The 18,876-nt window shown below is 38.6% G+C and overlaps 2 protein-coding genes and 1 non-coding gene across 3 annotated transcripts; all 3 read right to left on the bottom strand.

Annotated features, from left to right (window-relative positions):
- Positions 1-57: 57 nt before the first annotated feature.
- QC763_001190 (uncharacterized protein) lies at positions 58-1,749 on the bottom strand (the record flags this gene model as incomplete). The annotated part of the gene is made up of 1 exon (XM_062905235.1): positions 58-1,749. The coding sequence occupies one exon, from the start codon at positions 1,747-1,749 to the stop codon at positions 58-60; it is 1,692 nt and encodes a 563-aa protein (XP_062767747.1).
- A 2,024-nt stretch (positions 1,750-3,773) lies between these two features.
- On the bottom strand, positions 3,774-5,713 carry QC763_001180 (uncharacterized protein). The gene is made up of 5 exons (XM_062905234.1): positions 5,661-5,713; positions 5,154-5,605; positions 4,733-5,094; positions 4,164-4,663; positions 3,774-4,087 (listed from the first exon to the last, which is right to left on the bottom strand). Exons 2-5 carry the CDS (start codon positions 5,166-5,168, stop codon positions 3,921-3,923), a joined length of 1,044 nt encoding a protein of 347 aa, XP_062767746.1. The 5' UTR covers positions 5,169-5,605; positions 5,661-5,713; the 3' UTR covers positions 3,774-3,920.
- A 3,367-nt stretch (positions 5,714-9,080) lies between these two features.
- Positions 9,081-9,151, bottom strand: QC763_0046440. The gene has a single exon. It is a non-coding gene; the product is annotated as a tRNA-Asn (tRNA).
- Positions 9,152-18,876: the final 9,725 nt, after the last annotated feature.

Genomic DNA, 18,876 nt, shown 5'->3' with positions numbered 1-18,876 from the left:
CAGATGGAAGTTTCTCTTCAAGTTACAGTAAGGTACTACACCATGGTAAGGCCGTGACTAGCAGGACTCTCTCGGGAAAAGACCCTCAGAGGTTGTCACTCGATCCCGGTATGTCTTTTCCACAAACTCGAAAAACCTATCAACGTCGGTAGAAGTGGAAGCGATCCCGAATGAGACGCGGATAGCTCCAGCTGATGGCAAGCCAAGAACCTCGACAAAGTCATCCATCCCTCTCATCTGCGCTGTAGCCGTGGCCAGCCTACGCAGAGAAGCCACAGTCAAGCCCATGGCAGCCTCCCCGGCCCCAGGGTTACAAAAACACCCTGTCCTGAGTGAAATTCCGGCCGCTGCCGACTCTTGCCCGACTAATCGCTCGTCTACAACCTTACCGCCAGAGTCCAGCAGATTAAAAGCAACGGTGCCTCCTCGCATGTCCATATTTTCTGGTCCGTATATTCTAGCCATTGGTGTCCTGTCCGAGTGTCTCAAGGCGGCCAACCTCTTCAAGAACCAGCCAGTCAAGCACCTGACTCGCAGCCCAATAACCTGCAGGCCAACTGCATTGATCCACTCCAGGCCAAACATCACCTCAGGAATGCCCAGGAAATTCACTGTCCCATCTTCGAATCCCTCAGCCCCCCTCGCCTTCAGATGCCAAGGGACCCCCACCGTGACAGCTTGAATGGTGCCCCCAGAGAACCAGGGCCTTACGAGCCTGGACAGGGCTTCCTTTTTCACAACCAGACAGCCCACACCGGTAGGGAACCCGAAGAGTTTGTACCAACTGATAATGAGAAACTCGGGCTTGGTAATAGACATGTCGAGCCTAGTGGTAGGCAGGTAGGCGGCTGCGTCGAGCAGCACATCATACCCTTGGCGTTGGGCGTAGGTGACCCACGCCAATGGATGACGGACGCCGGTAAAGTTGCTTTGGGCTGGGTAAGCAAAGAGTCCATGGCGCGTCGTTTTTTCCGCTGGTCTTGCCGGTGCGGTGCTGGCACTTTGTGGAGGTACTAGTGACGATTGGCAAGAGGGCCGGAGAAAGGCCCTGTAAAGGGCAGGGTTGTCACAAGAAGCATCCTGGTTTGGATTGGTATCTGATGTGGAACAGCGCCTCAATCCATCCTCGCGGCCGGCATCGTCACCTGTTTTTCTTCTCCAAGGCTGGCACCCCAGAAGTGATTTGGCGAACCGGTTGATTCCAGTACTCAGAGTAGCTTTCCGCCCCGGTCGTGCCGCCGAAAGAGCCTTGATAAAATCCTCGTCATTGATTCTCATGTCGGGAGATGAGAAGGGTATGTAAACGGTACTGCTTCCCTTCCTTCCTGCAAACTCCCTAAGTCCGTTGATGGAATTATGATTATCCGCCGTCAACACTAACTTCGTTCCCTTAGTGAATGCGTACGATTCTCCAACAAGTTTTGCGGCCTCTGTGGCGTTGGCTGTGAAGATGACCTCATACTCTTCCGCATCCGTATTCAGGTGCTGCAAGACTTTGAGCCGCGTAGCTATGATGGCATTGGTGGATGCTTGGCTGGAGGGGTTGATGCTGTGAGGATTGCCATAAAGCGTGGATGAAAGTCGAACTGAAGAGTGGGTCAGCTGGAAAGCAGAAGCAAGGCTTGATCCGGTATAGTCAAGATAAACATGGTTCTTCTTATCAAGGTGAGCATAGTGCTCGGAACGTAGTTTGTCGATTGAAGAAGTAAGAGTGTACTCGGGATATAGTTCTTCGATGGTGGGTGCCATCGTGAACCTGACTTTGACCAAGGTACCTACTGAGGTAGGCACTTGGAAGAGAGATGAAGATGGGAGGCCCCTGGACTCAATCGCAACTCAAAATCTTCTGGGCTTGCTGAGGGATTAGTACACATCCGGAAGACCAGGCACAGACACACCTGCCTGGATATATGGCAAAAGAAGGCACACCATCTTTTTCGACGCCGCGTTATGGACAAAAAAAAAGGTTCTAGGAATGATGCTAAGCAAATAGGTAAAATTTATTGCACTGCCACACGCCACACTCCATGAAAGTTCACGTTTGCTCTTGACTCCTTAAGCTCTCTCGTTCCTGACCTGAGATCATGCAAGTAAGATTTCGTTTCTACGCTCAAACTGGTTAATTGAGGGCTAGCCACCATTCTCTGGCTCCCTATTCATGCTCAGTGGGTAGCCTAGCAAGAGAGAACAGCGTGACATGAAGCCAATGACACCTGATTGTTCGGTACCTGACACATCGCAGCTGCTTGCAAGCTACGGGTCGGGTACCTGATCGCAAAAGGGAATCGGTCCGCTCGGTACTTTGGATTTTGTCATTTTACTCAGCACATCACTTAATCGGAGAGCATGCAAGTCAGACGTGATTGAAAAACTGCTATTTGTCAAGATACATGGGTCTCTCGAGACTGGAATGCCAGGATCCAGGCAGATTCTTGCAACTGGCTCGTGATCTAGTTGAACATGACCTTGAAGTGTTCGCCCTGCAGACTATTGGTCTGATCGTTATCTGCAACGGCAATGAGAGACGTAATTACCACACCGCCACCCGGAGAAGCCATAGAGGAGTCGAATGCCAGGCTGCTTACTCTTCTTCCCAAGCATTGTCATAACGTCATCCGTCTCACCCCTCCATCATCTGTATTTGAATTTGAAGCGCAGATTTGATCGGGTACCCAGGTACGTAGCCTACACTCTGTATGATTTTTTTTTTTGATTATTTTGCCGCGTTCTCAAAGCCCGATGTTGTTGAGCTGAAGCTCGGTCCAGCAAAACATTCAGTCGCAACTCTTTCTCACTACCTACTTCTGTCATGCATTGAAGGACCTGTTGGTACTGTTGTGGCTGGTTTGAGGCTGGCGATCTACCTATCAAGATATTCCTTATCCCAATACCCATTGCTGGTAGCGAAACAGAGACGCAGATGGGCCTCCACACACACTCTTGTTTGGGCCCCCAATGCAACCATGTGAGCTGAGCAGGATGCATTAGTGCTATGTTGCCTGGGTGTGTGAATTTGTCGACCTGTTTTGGAACTCTGACATCGCCTGCCATTCCTGTCTAGGGAAGATTCTGGAAGCTGTTTCGGCCAAAGTCACCAGACACAAAAATAAGCACAGGTGAATATACCCAGGCCCAACGCGACGGTTCGATGTTTGTCTCCATCAGATTTGTAGACAAAGCTCTCCGCTGCCGAGAAAACATCTGATATCCCACTAGATTGAAAGAGCTACATGTCAGGTAAGCATCATGGCACCCATGCTATTTTCAGTGCAGTGCCGCCAGCATTCAGGCTTACTGGACACAGGTAGATGGTATCCATATCACACTCTGGGCTTCTTGATGTTCGGATGGTGGTTTTCAATGTAGGCGCTTGGAGAAACGAAAGGATTTCCGAGCTCCAACTACAGATAGTAGGTAGGATGCCAATATGAGCCACCAACCAAATATTTTGTAGGAGTGGAAACAAATCACATAGCTTATTCTCGGAACTTGGCGGGATGTTGGTGAGCGAGTCCGAAAGGGTGTTTACTCACCGACCCAACGCCTCCTTGACGTTAGCCAACCATGTAGAGGGTGGTGGAAAGCTCGGAATCAATAGTCTTGTCGCCTGGCAAAGTGTGGCAATGATAAGTCAGCCCAAACAAGGAGATCCAAGCTGTGAAATATGCAAAGAGCTTATCCCACTTGGCACATCGCCAACCCGCTGTTGGGGAGGTAATTGTGATAACGGCTTGGTTATCTGGGACATCAAGATGCGGCTGGGGACTTCGGTATGCAAGAGAAAATATGTGTGTATTCCCCAGTACCGCCATATATATTGAATTGCTAAGTACCCGGTGCTCAGCCCTCTACTCGGAGTCATGAAATAAGGCTCGAATAAATGGTGCAAAGCTACCCGAAAGTACCTAGTTTGAGTTTGGTCAGTTCTCTCTGACAAGAACACTGTGCCATTCCAGTGCCAAAACATGCTGCAAGCAGTCCTCAGCCCGGATGTTGTTCTCATCACTGTCCTCCAGTCCCCTTACCAGATTGTCCAGACACACTTGGACAAAAAAGCCGCGCGGATTTTCCTCTTGGGTTCTTGGCACTATTTGTGCCGTTAGCCAGACGTTCAGAAACACTCTTCATGCTGGGGGTGGAGGCACATAGAGCGATGAACTTACCATGTGTCGGTGCGTGCTGACTTCCAATCCACCGATTGTGATGCCATTTTTGCGAGATGAACACGTCACTCGCCCTTCCTACCCTGCTGTGGAAAGCCATAAGCCCAATCAAGACGGACAAATCACCAGACAGCCCACCTGACACCAGGTTTGCATTTGGATTCGAGTACACCTGAGGAACGAGCGAGGGAATCCAAGAAGGGTTTCTACCGACGACAGAAGGCACACCTCGCCCCTCGGAGTTGACATAACTGATGTTGGAGCCATCATCCCAGCGGCTAATGTGCAGGAGGCTCCAGTAAAACATGTTGTCGCTGTCCAGGACATGGCGTACAACTCTCGAGTTACCAAGAGATGCGTCACCAGGCCCAACAATCACGGGTAGGTGGTTGCTACAGGAGAAAATGGTCGCTTGACGGCAAATAACGGGGTGGCCGGTGATGTTGCCTGCCGTATCGACTCGAACGATATGACCTTCGTGTCCTCGGCCAGGGCGGTACCTGTTGTTTTGATACCGTGGCTGCGTCAGCAAACTTCTTTTCTGTTTGTTTCTCGTTTCGGTAACTCACCACCGATACTCATCAGCCGGAGTGATGACGCCGCCTTGCGGTTCCTGCAGATACCGGAATACCATTCCCGGCCATTCGTCCAAGTACTCATCCGCGCGTTCAGGGGGCATGAAGTTCAACCACTGATCCCGAAGTGGCTCGCTTCCGTGAGCCTGAGCCTCATAGTTGTTGTTGAGTTCGTTGACCACAAATAAGAATGAGGTGCCAGTGAGAGGTCGATCTCCAGCTTCATTTTCAACTAGGGTGGCACCAGAGACCTTGGGGTCGCGACCGCGATACTTGTTGCGGGAGCCATGGCTGAAGGAAGGGTGCTTATCACGGTAAATATAACTACCCTGACGAGAAGAAGCAGATTTGCTGCCCTAGGTAGAAACTCTGTCAGTTTAAAAGCTTCCTAGAAAAATGCGGCGAATGATCTTACAATGAACAGACTCATGTTTTAGACCAGAGCAAACAGTGATTGAGTAGGTAAGTAATGTACCAGGTAGGTAGTAATCGGAATGTAGCCAGTGGCTGATCGTGTAGTGTCGAACCGGCAAGGGCAGAATACCTGACCCGGCGGCAGGCAAGGTCGTTATTGTTTCCTGCAGGCAGACACTTTCGGGCTCAAGCGTAAGATGGAACCGTTCCTGGCTTGTCAGGACTGTGCAGCGATATCTATCATAACTAACAGATTATTCTAGACATACCCAAGTTATATTTCTATTCAGCTGCCCATGAAAGTGGGCCTTGCTGCCATCATCTATATGCAGATGACCAACATCAAAATCTTTTAAACGGATGCCCAACTCTATCTATGTTTTCACCTTTTTCCAGCGAAGAAGCATAATGTTTGGGCCCAAGAGTGACACACAATTTTGGCAAGTTCAGAACCTGTCTACCTTGGTTATTTGGATGAAAGTAAAACTGCAGTGAATGGTCAACCTACCTCCGCCGGTTGAGACCATGTGCCAGGCTCCGGTGCGCTTCAAACATCACCAGTATACCTCTACCCCGTAAACGTTGTTTGTGCACAAATTGAGAGGGTTGGGTCAGGCTGGATGGTTCGGGCAATCCGAAATCAGCACCATGGATCGATTCCGTTGGGTTGGGCCTCACAGTAGCCGAGTATCTAGTAAGGTATAGGAATTGCGTTCGCCCAAGTCGCGCTTTGTGGCTTCGCTGCGGTAGTGATCATCATCATGCATGTTAAGACATTATAGCTGGTTAGAAGTTATGTATGCCGAATGGACACTCATGGTTCATGCGCGTATCGATATTGCTTCGCCGTGTGATATGCCTATGGTTCTAACCAGGAACATATTCTTGGCCCATACGTGGCTGCACAATGAGAGAACCAGGCCTACCTCACAGTGCCATCAGGATTTAGACGGCTATGAAGCTGCTTAGGTAGCAAAGTACCAGTTACCTGTTTCATAGTGATGAGGCTCGATTACGGGGTTGTTTGATTCATGTTCTCAGTGGCTTTTCATCGGGGACCAGGCAAACAGAACCCAAAAACCAAGTCTAGCAAGAGTGCTATCATAAGCCACGCCAATCACGAGGCACTACTTTCTCCAAGGTGGTAGCCCACTCGAGTCCACTTAGACTACCCAAAAGTGCCCGCTTCCTTGACGAGATAGAAACCGAGCAATGCTTTTGACTGGTTTTCTTAATGTTTTAGAATCAATACCTGGTAGGAGAGGAAGGTTACACGGTCCAACTTTTGCGGCTGGTCACGCCCAAACATGCCAAGTCTCTAACTTGGTCATGCCGTTCTCACCCACTAACAAAAATGCCGCATCAAATTTGGGTGGTGCTTTTACCAGGAGGTGAGAGACGCCCAATGCAGGAAACTACCAAGAGAAAATATGCGGGTGTTGCTGTCCAAGGTGCAGATGAACCCGTGGCCTAGGGCTGTGTGACCTGGACAGGTGTCGGTACAGCTATGAAGGGCTCGGTGCCCAACGGGTGGTTTCTGGGAGCATGTGACGTGTGAAGGCCGGCTTTGGCGGACAGGCAACAAGGGACAGAATGCTCTGACTGATGTCAAGCGGCATAGGGATACTCCACACATCTGTCGTGGAACACGAGTCTTTTATGGAATGAAGCGTTGCAGATGGAAGGATATGTATGATGGCTCGCGCATCAGGTCAGGTGTCACGGTGTAACCTGTAGGTTTTGGGCAGATACTGAACGCAGACAGCCAGACGGGCCAGACGAAGGATTTGGGGCAGTGTCTTGTTAATGATGTTGCACCTGGCATGTACTCTTGAAGGAATCTCTCAGCGTGCATGCTTTTTGACCACCGTTCTGTCTGTAGTGTCACGTTGCGGGGTTAGTGGTTCAATGCCAGGGGCCTAAGAACAAGCTCCTTATAGGCTCCCCGACATTCTGGGAAACCGGAGCCTACCTGATGCTGGAAGCATTTTGAAACTGTCGGGACTTGTAGGAACTCACCGTAGGAACCATACCGTGCAGTAAATACATTACAAGAACTAGATACTGTCCTTTGCCACAAAGAACACCAAATAAGCCCAAGACTTATTTTCCGAGGTCAGTAATCACTCGATAGAAGCCATGCCCGGAAGATTTGATCGCAGTCGTAGATTAGGAGGTCGTATGTTATTTATTTTACTTACTTCAACATCGCGGCAATATAGCTCATCGATTGGTTTTTGTCTCCAGGCAAGGTATTATCAAAATATTCTAAAAGGAAGTATAGTTATTTAAGGAATTAGTTGCAATAATCCTAATCCATATAACCTTCATTTAATAATAATGAAAAAGATTTTATAAAAGTAATAATTTAAAATCATGAAATTAAGACATAATTTCATAATTATCTTTATTTAACTTAATAATTTACTTTATAATATAGCTAATAAAATTTCTTTGAACTAATAAAAAATACCAATTAAATTGTAATAATTAATAAGAATAATTAGAAAATAAAGTAAATTTTAAAGAAATAATATAGTATTTAATTAATATATAAAAAACGTGAAAGCTTTACATTTACTTATATAATACCTTATCTTTATATTATCTAGTCTTTAGAGTATTAATAAAGAATATTAAATAGTCTTTTTAGATTATTAATAAATAAATAAAAGTACTGTTTTTAAATTTGGGCTCTGTATTTATGTAACGAACCCCTATCCAGAACCTCTAAAAGGGATATCGGTTAAAGGTACTTCTAAATAATCCTGGTTCGGTGCAGCTAAATAATGCATAATAAAATATCTCGATGTAAATATTAGATACTATAAATATAACTTAAATTATATATTACGGAACTATTTATCTACGCTAGCTAGTTCCTCCGTATATATAGTCCTCGCGCCAAGCCTAGTACCGTTCTGGATCGATTAACTCGACCTTCGATCCTATCGATATTATTACCTCCGGAGTTGGTTCTTTTAGATCGATCCTCGATCCTACTAATCTTATTTTAATTAGTCTTTACTTATATATTAACGATTAGTCCGTAGTACGCTTTCCGCCCTACTAGGTGTTAAGCCGTAATACGACGCTCCCCCTCCTAGGCCGAAGTCCCGTCGGCCTAGCCTACTCTCCTACGTCTATTAATACTTATAAGTTCTTTCCTTTTTCCCTTATTTCCCTATACTTTATAATATTTAACCGTATAAGTAAGGCGCGACCCGGTACTAGACCTCCGTACCCGAAAATAGCGGATCGCGACGAGTTACTTACTTTAATATTACGATTTACTATTATTATAAAGCGTGCTTATTCCTTTTATAAGAAACGTAGTTTCTCTTATAAGATTTCTCCCTCCGTTTCCGAGCGTTACGCTGCCTATATATAGTATAATTAGTCCTTTTATAACGCTCGTGGATTATCCGTTTAATAACTCCGTAAAATTATTACTTAATATAATTAGATAAAGACGGAGATAGTAAAGGCTAAATCCTAGTACGCTACTTTAGATTAGAAAATTAACCGTTTATACTTATAGAAACGAATATAGTTTAAGCAAATAGTTACGGCCGTTTCCCGTAGCCTTAATAGTATGGAAGAGCTAAAGTATATTAAGTAGGAGGAAGCCGCGCTAGCTATATAGTCTGCCTTACCGCTTAGCGACGTTTCCTTACCTCCTCCGGCCCTCGCTTCTTTAGATCTCCGGAGCCGTTCTTTAGCGGAGTTTTCCGCCTCTATCCCGCCTAACTTCTCTTTCCTAGATCCTACCTTAGGCTTCGACTAGTTATCTGACTTTTCTTTAAATCCGGGCGTAGCCGGTCCTTCCTTCCTAGCCGCGTTAAATACTATTAGTAGTACGCCTTTTACTTTCCGAGGTACTTAAAGCGCGTAATATTACTTATATTTAGTCCCTTTTATACCTTCTAACTTCGTAGTATAGTATATAGTACGTCGACTATTATATTAAAGGCGTAGGTTCGATTCCTATCGAGGTTCTGGCTCCGTTTTATAGTATCTAGCTATGGGCTAGGGCCGAGTCTTTTTTACTTACTTAGGTTTTAGTCGGTCCGGATATCGTTAGTGGAATTCTTTTTACTTATTTAGGTAATTAAGGTATATCTATAGTTTCTACGAGTTATTTATAACCGGATATCCTAATTAGTTAACTAAATACTTTAATTAGCTTTTATTAAACCGTAAATTTAATATTTCTTTTATATCGTATTCCTCTTTTTCGTTTTCCGCTATTACCTATATATTAGCCTTTTTTGCGTATAGTACGGGTTTTAAAAGTAAAATATAAAAGGTATATAACCGTAGACATATTGTATTAGGTAGCTTTAATTCGAATATTGTTTCCGATATTTTCCTTTTAATTTTAAATAGTTTTACTTTTCTATAGTCTAGCTTCTTACTAAGTCTTTTAGTACGTAAATTACGTATAGAAAGGAATATTATATTTCTTTTTTTAAGGCGAGGTCCCTCGAGCCTTTTAGTATTATAGTATTTCTGTATCCTTTCCCTTATAAACTTTAATTTTTATTTAAGTTTACCGTAAAGTATATATATTTTATTTACTTTAACTTTAGCTTTAAGTATTTTAACCGTAGGTCCTTACTGTAGGTCTGCCTTATAACCGAAATTCGCGAAGAACGGTATAGCTTTAATCGTTTCGGTTAGCGATATATTATATATTAATTATACCGTAAGTAATAGTTTAACCTAATCGTTTTACTTAAAATTAATATAATTCCGTAAATATTATTTTACGATTTAATTAAGCCGTTTTATTTAACCGTCTATCTAAGGGTAATAGGCTAAAGACGCTTTATTTATTACCCTTAACCTCGTTATTAACGCTCTTTAAAACTTCGATACGAATTTAGTATCGCGGTCTATAATAAATTCCTTTAGCTATATATATATTACTATAATATACCGTAGTACTATATCTATTAATTATTTTGCCGACTAAATCTTTTTATAAAGTAAGAAATATACTTACTTAGTAAGCCTATCGATTACCGTTAATATACTATCGTATTTAACGTCGGTTACCGTATCTTTAAACTTTAGTAATTTAGTAATAAAGTTTATTATAATTAAACTTTATAGCCGTTTTACTATTAGTAATAGTTCTAGAAATCTATAGGGCTTATACCTCGTAACTTTCGTTTTTTCGTACGTATAGTATAATTAAATAACTTCTTTAACGTTATTTTTAATTCTTAGTTAGTTAAAGTATTACTTAATTTTTTCTATAGTTTTAGCGATACTTATATATCCTTTGAGCTTTAATACGTAAATCTCTATTACTAGTGCTATCTTATTACCTAGCTTTACATACGCTCGATTTCTATATTATAGTTTTCCTTAATTATCTTTCTAAATACCCTATAGCTTTAGCTCTTCCTACTAGTATTACTTTATAATATTATTATTTAATTTCCTTTAGTACTTACTGAAAATAGCCTTTTTACGATATACTGCGTAATATTTTATTTACGGCTATAATAGATACTTAAAAGTGCTATCCGGCGCCTCCTTAAGTAATAGTAATAACTCTTTAGGTATATCTTTATAGTAGTCGGCTCGCCGGCTAAGTACGTTTACCTTAGTATTCTCCGAGCCCTTTTTATAATTAATTTAGAAATTAAATTCCGAGAGAAACTTTAATTATCGTATTTACCGTACGTTAAGGACTTTCGTAGTAGTAAAGTACTATAGGTTTTTATAATCCGTATAGACCTATACTTTATACTTAATACCGCTAAAGTATAGCCTTTACTCTTCGAACGCTTCGATAATAGTAAGTAGCTCCTTATTATAGATTAGGTAGTTTTAACGTACTCCTTCGAGTTTCTTCGAAAAGAAGGCTACCGGGTATAGCTTACCGTTATCGTTTCGCTACCCTAGTTATTTACCGATCGTATAGTTTAATATATCCGCCTCGACCTTAAATAGTCGACTAGGGTCTAGTAATTTAAGTACTAGGTCCTTTAAAATGGCCTCTTTTAGCTTCCGGAAGGCCTACTCCTCTTTCTACCCCCACCGGAATTCTATATCCTTTTTAGTTAAATAGTTAAATAGCTTCGTAATACCTATATAACCCCGGATAAATATCTAATAGAAATTTATAAACTTTAAGAATTCCTTAACGTATATCTATAATTACGGCGTAGGCTAATCTTTAACTACCGTAATTTTCCCCGGTTTTATACGTACCTTACTTAGCGATATTAAATATCTTAAGTATATTATTTTTTATACGTAGAACTCGCTCTTTTCCTTATTAATTAAAAGTCCGGCTCCGTATAGCGCGTCGAATATTTTTTATACGTATTACTTATACTTTTTTAAAGTACGTAAGTAAATAAGAATATCGTTAAAATAGTATATTACTATTTTATCGAGGTATTTCCGTATCGTATAGTTAACGAGAGATTAAAACGTTACGGGCGTATTAATTAGTTTAAATAGTATTATAAGATACTTAAAATAACTATAAGGTATACGAAACGCTATCTTCTATTTATCTCTTTCTTTAATCCGTATATAGGCGTACCCGACAGGTATATTTAAGTATATAAAATATTATACCCCTACTAATTAATTTTATAATCTAGATATTAACGGTAGCGGGTAGTTGTTTTTTACCGTCTCGTTATTTAACTAGCGATAATCTATATATAGTCGTAAGTTACCGTCCTTTTTCGGTATAAAGAATATAGGATATCCTACTAGCGATATAGACTCCTTAATATATCCTCTCTTTAAATTTTTATTTAAGTACTTCCGTAGCTCCTTACTTTATTTATCGTTAGTATAATAGACTTTAAATAGCTATAGCTTAGCTCTTTTTTTTAACTTAATTTCGTAATTCTACGGTCCTCGCTTTAAAAGCCCTTTTAAATATTTAGCCGTAAAAGTTAGGTATCCTTAATATTCTACCGGTACTACCTTTTTCTCGCCCTTTTTTATATTATTATAGTAAGCGTATTTATTAACCTCCGATATCTCTATTAACGTCGTTAACCTTACTTTTTCGATTTTACTACCTGTATCGATAGAATATACTATTACTTTCTATACTCCTTACGGTGGTACCGTAAAAGGTATTTATCTTACATTCTATTCCGTACGTGCTTCTAATTTTCTATCGTTAGTTAAATACTTTTAAGGCTCTCTTAGTTATAAGTAGCTACTATCCCTCTAATCGATATTTAGGTTATAGTCTTTATATTATAGTTACTTTAGGATTATATTCTTCGAGGGTCTTATATTTATAATGTCGAATATAACTAATATTGTTTTTCCTTCGACTATAATGTTTAGGGGTAGTATTTTTCTATAGACCTTTTGCGTAGGAAATAGTTTTTATATAACGATCTATTCCTTTTTTTTCTTTTATAATATACGGGCCTAGTATATAAACTATAGCGAAATTAGGTTCGTTTCTATATTACCGTCTATTAATATTACTACCTAGAGATCCCTCTATCATATAGTAATCTAAAGGCATTTATTTTTCTTATTTCTTCCTTATATAGCAGCGACTTTGCTAACGAGCGCTAGGTTATTGTCCTATACCTTTTCCTTACGCCGATACTTTCGAAAATACCGTTCGTGGTCCGTTAAAAGTTAACGGCCCCCGCGAAAGGCCGCGAGTCGTTTCTTAAGCGGTTATATCGTTTAAGAGCGTCCTTCTACTCCGGATTAATTAGTAATATAAAGTCTTTTAACTATGCCCGCCTAGCTTCCTTTTATTTTCCGTCTTTAGCATTTACTCGTATCCTCGCTCGATAACGGTTTTTTTATTTAATTTTAGGCGTTTTGGCTTAATAATATCGCTTAACCTTCTCTCGTAGATATATAGCGTAGTTTAGGCTTTAGTACTATCTTAATACTACTTTCTTCTATAAGCGTATATTATCGTTTATATTCTAACCGTCTATATATTTGACGTAGTACCTCGTATACTTTAATATAATTTGTATTACTTAAAGGCTATCCTTTAGTTTAATTAAGTTTTAAACCTTTTATAAAACGTAGTCGTTTAGGTCCTCTTATTAGGCTTTTTCCTACCGGGCTATAATCCTTTTAACTAACTATAGCTTACCTTCCTTACTTACCTTACGTACCGGCTAGTAGCCGTATAGCGACTTACTTTAGTAGTACTTTATATATCCGTATATAATATACTAAAACTAAAATATTTTTTAATATTCTAGATACTTAAGATAAAGCTATACTATATTCTTTTTACAGGGTATATATTATATAAGTATTAGTATATCTCTTAATAACTTCGCGATCCCGATACTAGCGACCTTTCTACCTTTTTAATACTTTTCTTAGCTTTTATATAAAAGCTTTATAGGCTATAATATATTTTATAAGATAGTAATTCCGTACTTACTATATTATTTCTTTAATATCGTTTATTTAGTAGGTCCTTACGCGAGACCTTCGTTTTTAGCGACCTCCGTAGTAACTTCCGTAGTGATTTATACTATTTAATTCCGTAAGGCCTGTATCTAGAGATCTCCTTCCTTGTACTCCGCCTTTAGCCTTTTTAGTACTTCCTTTACTTCCTAAAACTCTATATTTTTTTGTCCGGCGTATTAGTTAGAGTTTTTTTCGGAGCTTACCGTTCCGCTTTATTAATACCCGATAGTTATTACTTTTATAACCCTCGGTCCTTTCGATATAGTAGTTAATGCAATCTTTTTTTTCTATCCGAGCCGTTTAGGTACTCTATAGTCCTTCTTAAAATATCTTACTTTACTATAATTAAAATATTTAAGGTTATTTTTACCCTAGCCTTAGCCTTACGGCCTTTACTGCTATATAGTATTAACGTTTATCGGTCCCGAGTATATAGTGCTAGAGTAGTTAGTGTTAAGGTATCTTCGTTTACGCCTATCGTTAAAGCGGTTACCGTTAAAGTGTCCCCTATAGCTATTACCGTAGCTACCTTTACCGTTACCTTCTTTCTTTTTTATACGATACTCGAATTACCGATCGTCGATCTATATAGTTATAGTAATATACTTATCGATAATATCGGGCCTTATTTTTTTATATAACTTATCTTTTACTTTATTTTTAAGGCTATAGTAAAAAAGCTATATTAACCTTTTATCGTTAATAGCGCTATATAGGCTATCGATTTTGAATTAAGCCGCGTAATCGGCTACCGAGCGCGTTTGGCGTAGACTTAAGAGTCTACCTTACGCGCGCCTTACTTTATCGTACTCCCTAAATATTTTTTTAAGTTTAGCTTTAAAGGCACGATAGCTCTCGAAGTATTCTACGGTAATTTTTTCTTAATTCTCCGGCTTTTACTTATAATAATCGTCGAAGATAGGCTCGAATTATACGAAAGCCTTATCTTTAAGCCTAGTAGCCGCGAAAATTACTTTCGATTCTTCGTTAGTAAACTAGTCTAGGTATTAACGAAAATAGGTTTTAAACTAAATTAAGAACCCTTTAAGCTCTGCCTTTTCTCTTTTATAGCGCTCCGGTACCGGAAGTTTAATAGTCGACTTAAACGTAGCCGAGATAGCGAAAATCTGCTTCCGGGTCTATTAAGCCTTATCCTCGAGCTCTTTAAGACGCTTAATAACCTACTTTGCGGTAAAGGGTATAGGTCTAGCGGAAAGTCCCTCGGCGCTTAAACTAGGCGGGACGCCTCCTATCTAAACGTTTTTAGGTCCGGCTATAGTAGTAAAAAAACGCTTTTAATTTATCCGTAATAGAGTTAAAGTAAATATATAACGTATAATAAACCTTTATCCAGAACCTTTAAAAGGGATATCGGTTAAAGGTACTTCTAAATAATCTTAGTTCGGTATAGCTAAATAATATATAATAAAATATCTCGATATAAATATTAAATACTATAAATATAATTTAAATTATATACTGCGGAACTGTCTATCTACGCTAGTTAGTTCCTCCGTATATATAGTCCTCGCGCCAAGCCTAGCACCGTTCTAGATCGATTAACTCGACCCTCGATCCTATCGATACTGTTACCTCCGGAGTTAGCTCTTTTAGATCAATCCTCGATCCCACTAATCCTATCCTAATTAGTCTTTACTTATATATTAACGATTGGTCCGTGGTGCGCTCTCTGCCCCACTAGGTATTAAGCCGTAACAATTTACTTTTTAGATATTTATTAAATTTTTATTAATTTTTATTTACGAGGAATAATTTTGTTTACTTTTTTATATAACGTACATTATTACCGAGTGACTTATATTAGCGAGTAACTCATTTCCCACCATACTTTAATAAACCATTATTAATTACACTATATTAATATAAAGAATTAAGTATAATTATATTAGAAACAGCTAAATTAGATGCTTCTGCAGCCTCCTGGCAAGTGCGTGTATTATGCCCAGGCTTGCCGTATATACTACAGCACTAGGTCTTCGTACGAGACCCTTCTATACCACTACTATATCGATTTTCCTGGATTACCTGCTCGCCTACAGCCTTTTAATCCAGTAAATCCTATACCTTTTATACGGCAAGTAACTCTTTAAGCCTCACACCTGTTTTTTAGCTCTCCGTCTTTTACTAAATGCCTTATTGGCCTTTCGCAGTGCCGAAAGCTCTATACGGAGAAGAGCCACCTCGTACATTACAGTCATCGTACCTTTAGCTAATCGATCTATAGTAGCTAACATAGATATTAGAGAGCTATTTTAGTAGTTTAATATCTAAGTTTTAATAAGCTTTAACTATAAAGTAGCTTCTCGAGGGTTATGTAGTGTTTGGAAGAGCTAAGGAAGTGCTATGCCCGGCCTTAAAGATAGAGGTACTAGTATATAAAGCTTTATATTTAGCTTAAAAAATACCCTCTCTAGATCGTTTAGTATAAGGCTAGTACCCGTAAAGCTACCCTATATATTTTTCTCTATTATAAAGGCAAAAAATGCCTCGCGGAGGGTAGGGAGAAACTCGAGCTTACTTACGTAATTAATATATATATATATTAAGTTTTTAATTTAATAGCCGTACGCTTACTTTAATAGCCTAAAGTAGTTAATATTGAATAGTTAAAGGTAATATAAAAATATAAAGGTATATAAAACGTAATAATAATATTTTATTAATAATAGCGCTCGAATTTAGTTAAGTAATGTTAAAATATAGCTTTTATTTATAGATTTTACAGTGTATTTGAGACCTATATATTATAGGGCCTTAAAGGCAAAATAATAGCTTGAATTAGCAGTGTTTAGGAACTGCAGTTACCGGAGCGGAAGCTCGGCCTCCGGAAGCAATCCGAGGTCCCGGAAAGCCGAGCGCTAAAGCCGGTGCCCTATAGTAGTTAAACGGTAGCGTAACGTAGCTTGTAACGTAGCCTCTAACCTTATATTTAATTAGCGTATTTAGCGGGCGTTTAGGCCCGGGAACGGACGTTTAGACCCGGGAACGGAGTTACCCTCGAGGAGCGAATAAAGGGCCGATAGCTTATAAAACCTCTGCCTTATATCCTATTTACAGTGGTATTTTTAGTCTATAAAGTTTAATTAATATACTAGTTTACCACACTTATTAGTGCCTCACAAGCCTATATTATAGTAATTCTCTTCTGTATAGTATAGGGCGCCGCCCTTATAATCTACCTTCTTTTAGTGCCACTGCAACTGTTAAATGCTGCAGTCAAAGTCTTCTTCGCTCTTAGTGTACTGCGCCGATAGCTATTTGAGCCTATATTTATAAGCCTCAATAGAACTTATTTTAATAGAAGTTAATACTATATAATAATAAAAGTTATAAAGCGGAGGCTAAAGTAAGGATAATCTTACGTATCTTACTTATAGGAATATAGGATATTTTAAAAAGAAATATTAAGTATTTAAATAATTTAAGTAAAAAAATATTTTACTATAATAAATATATTAAAAAGTATAAAGATTATAGAGACCGTAACTATTAGTTACGGTGAAAATAAAATTATTAGTTTTAGGGAAAATACTTACTAAACTGTACGATAAAAGAAAATATAAAGTTTTGAAAGCTAAAGGAAACCTTAAAACGGCTTAAAGTAAAGTATTAAAAAGTAAATATATAATTCCGGAAACTATAAAGTACTTTAACTTTACGCTATTTCGTAAATTTATCCGGTAAATTATATTAAAAGAAAAGTATTATTAATACTAAAATAGAGTATTATAGCGGACTTAGAAACTAGAAAAACTCGTAATTAAAACTAAAATAAATTTAAAAGAATAGAAATGTCGTTAATATAGGGTTTACCTAAGAACTAAGTTAAGTAATTTTATATATATAATATATATTATATAAAAGAAATACGGCGTAGTTTTGCTATAAATATCCGGAGTATTAGAAAATACTTTGGTATAAATATATTATATATAGATATATAAAGTACTATTAAAGTAAAGCTTTTTACAGTTACTAGCTAGTACGTAAGGTAGGTAAAAACAGAAGCTCTAAACCGGTTATTAAAACTATAATTAAATAGAATTTAAAAATGGGAAAATTGAAATAATTATGTTTTATAGAAACTATAAAATTTAGTAAGCTAAAGAATAGTCTTTAGGTTATATAGCTTATATTTTAAATACATAAAATACTATTTAAAATACATAATATATTAGAAGGACAGTACAGCGGAAAAAAGAGTTTATAACTTAATATACTATAAAAAACTAGACTATAGATTTTACTTTTAAGTAAAAGCCATATGATACTACAATATATTAGCCGAGGCCGAAGCTAAAAATACGGTTTAAACACGGAAATATAATCGAAGAAAAGTTTAATAAAATATATAAGACGGAAAGTAAAAGGTTTAGGGATATTAATAATTAGCCGAATTTATATTATAAATTAACCCAAAGTAAAAAGTCGCTTTTAAGTTTAATAACGTTTAAGAAATAACTAAGCGTTTTTTATGGAGGCTATTAACTTTTAACGGATAATAAATTATACTGTTAAAAATACCGGTGTAAAGCAAAATTAAATAATAACGATTTTATATTACACTAATAAAGTCGCTATTATATAGAAAAGAAACAAAAAAGATAAAAGTTTTTTAATTATAATATAGTAAAGGGGCTTTTAACGGTAATATTAATAAATAACGGCACGGAAATAAAATAAAATTTACTATAATGTATATATAAAATCAGGATTTTTTAACAAGAAATAAACCATTATATAAAAACTATTTGCGATTTAAAACGTTTATAGGGAAACGTTACCTTTATATATTATCGTCGGAAACAAATTTTTTTTAATTACATTTAATATTATAAATATAGAACCTATAAAGTATATATTAAAATAGGTGCTATTAAGGCCTGTAAATATAGGCTCAAATAGCTATCGGCGCAGTATACTGAGAGCGAAGAAGACTTTAACTGCAGCATTCGACAGTTACTGTGGCACTAAAGGAAAAAGGATTATAGGGGCAGCGCCCTGTAATATATAGAAGAAAATTACTGTAATATAGGCTTGTGAGGCACTAATGAGTGTGGTGAACCAGTATATTAATTGAACTTTATAGACTAAAAAATACCACAGTAAATAAGGTGTAAGGCAGAGAGGTTTTATAGGCTATCGGCCTCTTACTTGCTCCCCGAAGGTAGCTCCGTTCCCGGGCCTAAACGCGCGTTTCCCGGGCCCAAACGCCCGCTAAATACGCTAATTAAATATAAAGTTAGGGGCCA

The sequence above is a fragment of the Podospora pseudopauciseta genome (genome assembly GCF_035222475.1).
Source record: "Podospora pseudopauciseta strain CBS 411.78 chromosome 2 map unlocalized CBS411.78m_2.2, whole genome shotgun sequence".
In the NCBI taxonomy this organism is placed as follows: Eukaryota; Fungi; Ascomycota; class Sordariomycetes; order Sordariales; family Podosporaceae; genus Podospora; species Podospora pseudopauciseta.
Note: the sequence above shows the minus strand (reverse complement) of the source record. Positions and strands in the feature narration are given on the sequence as shown.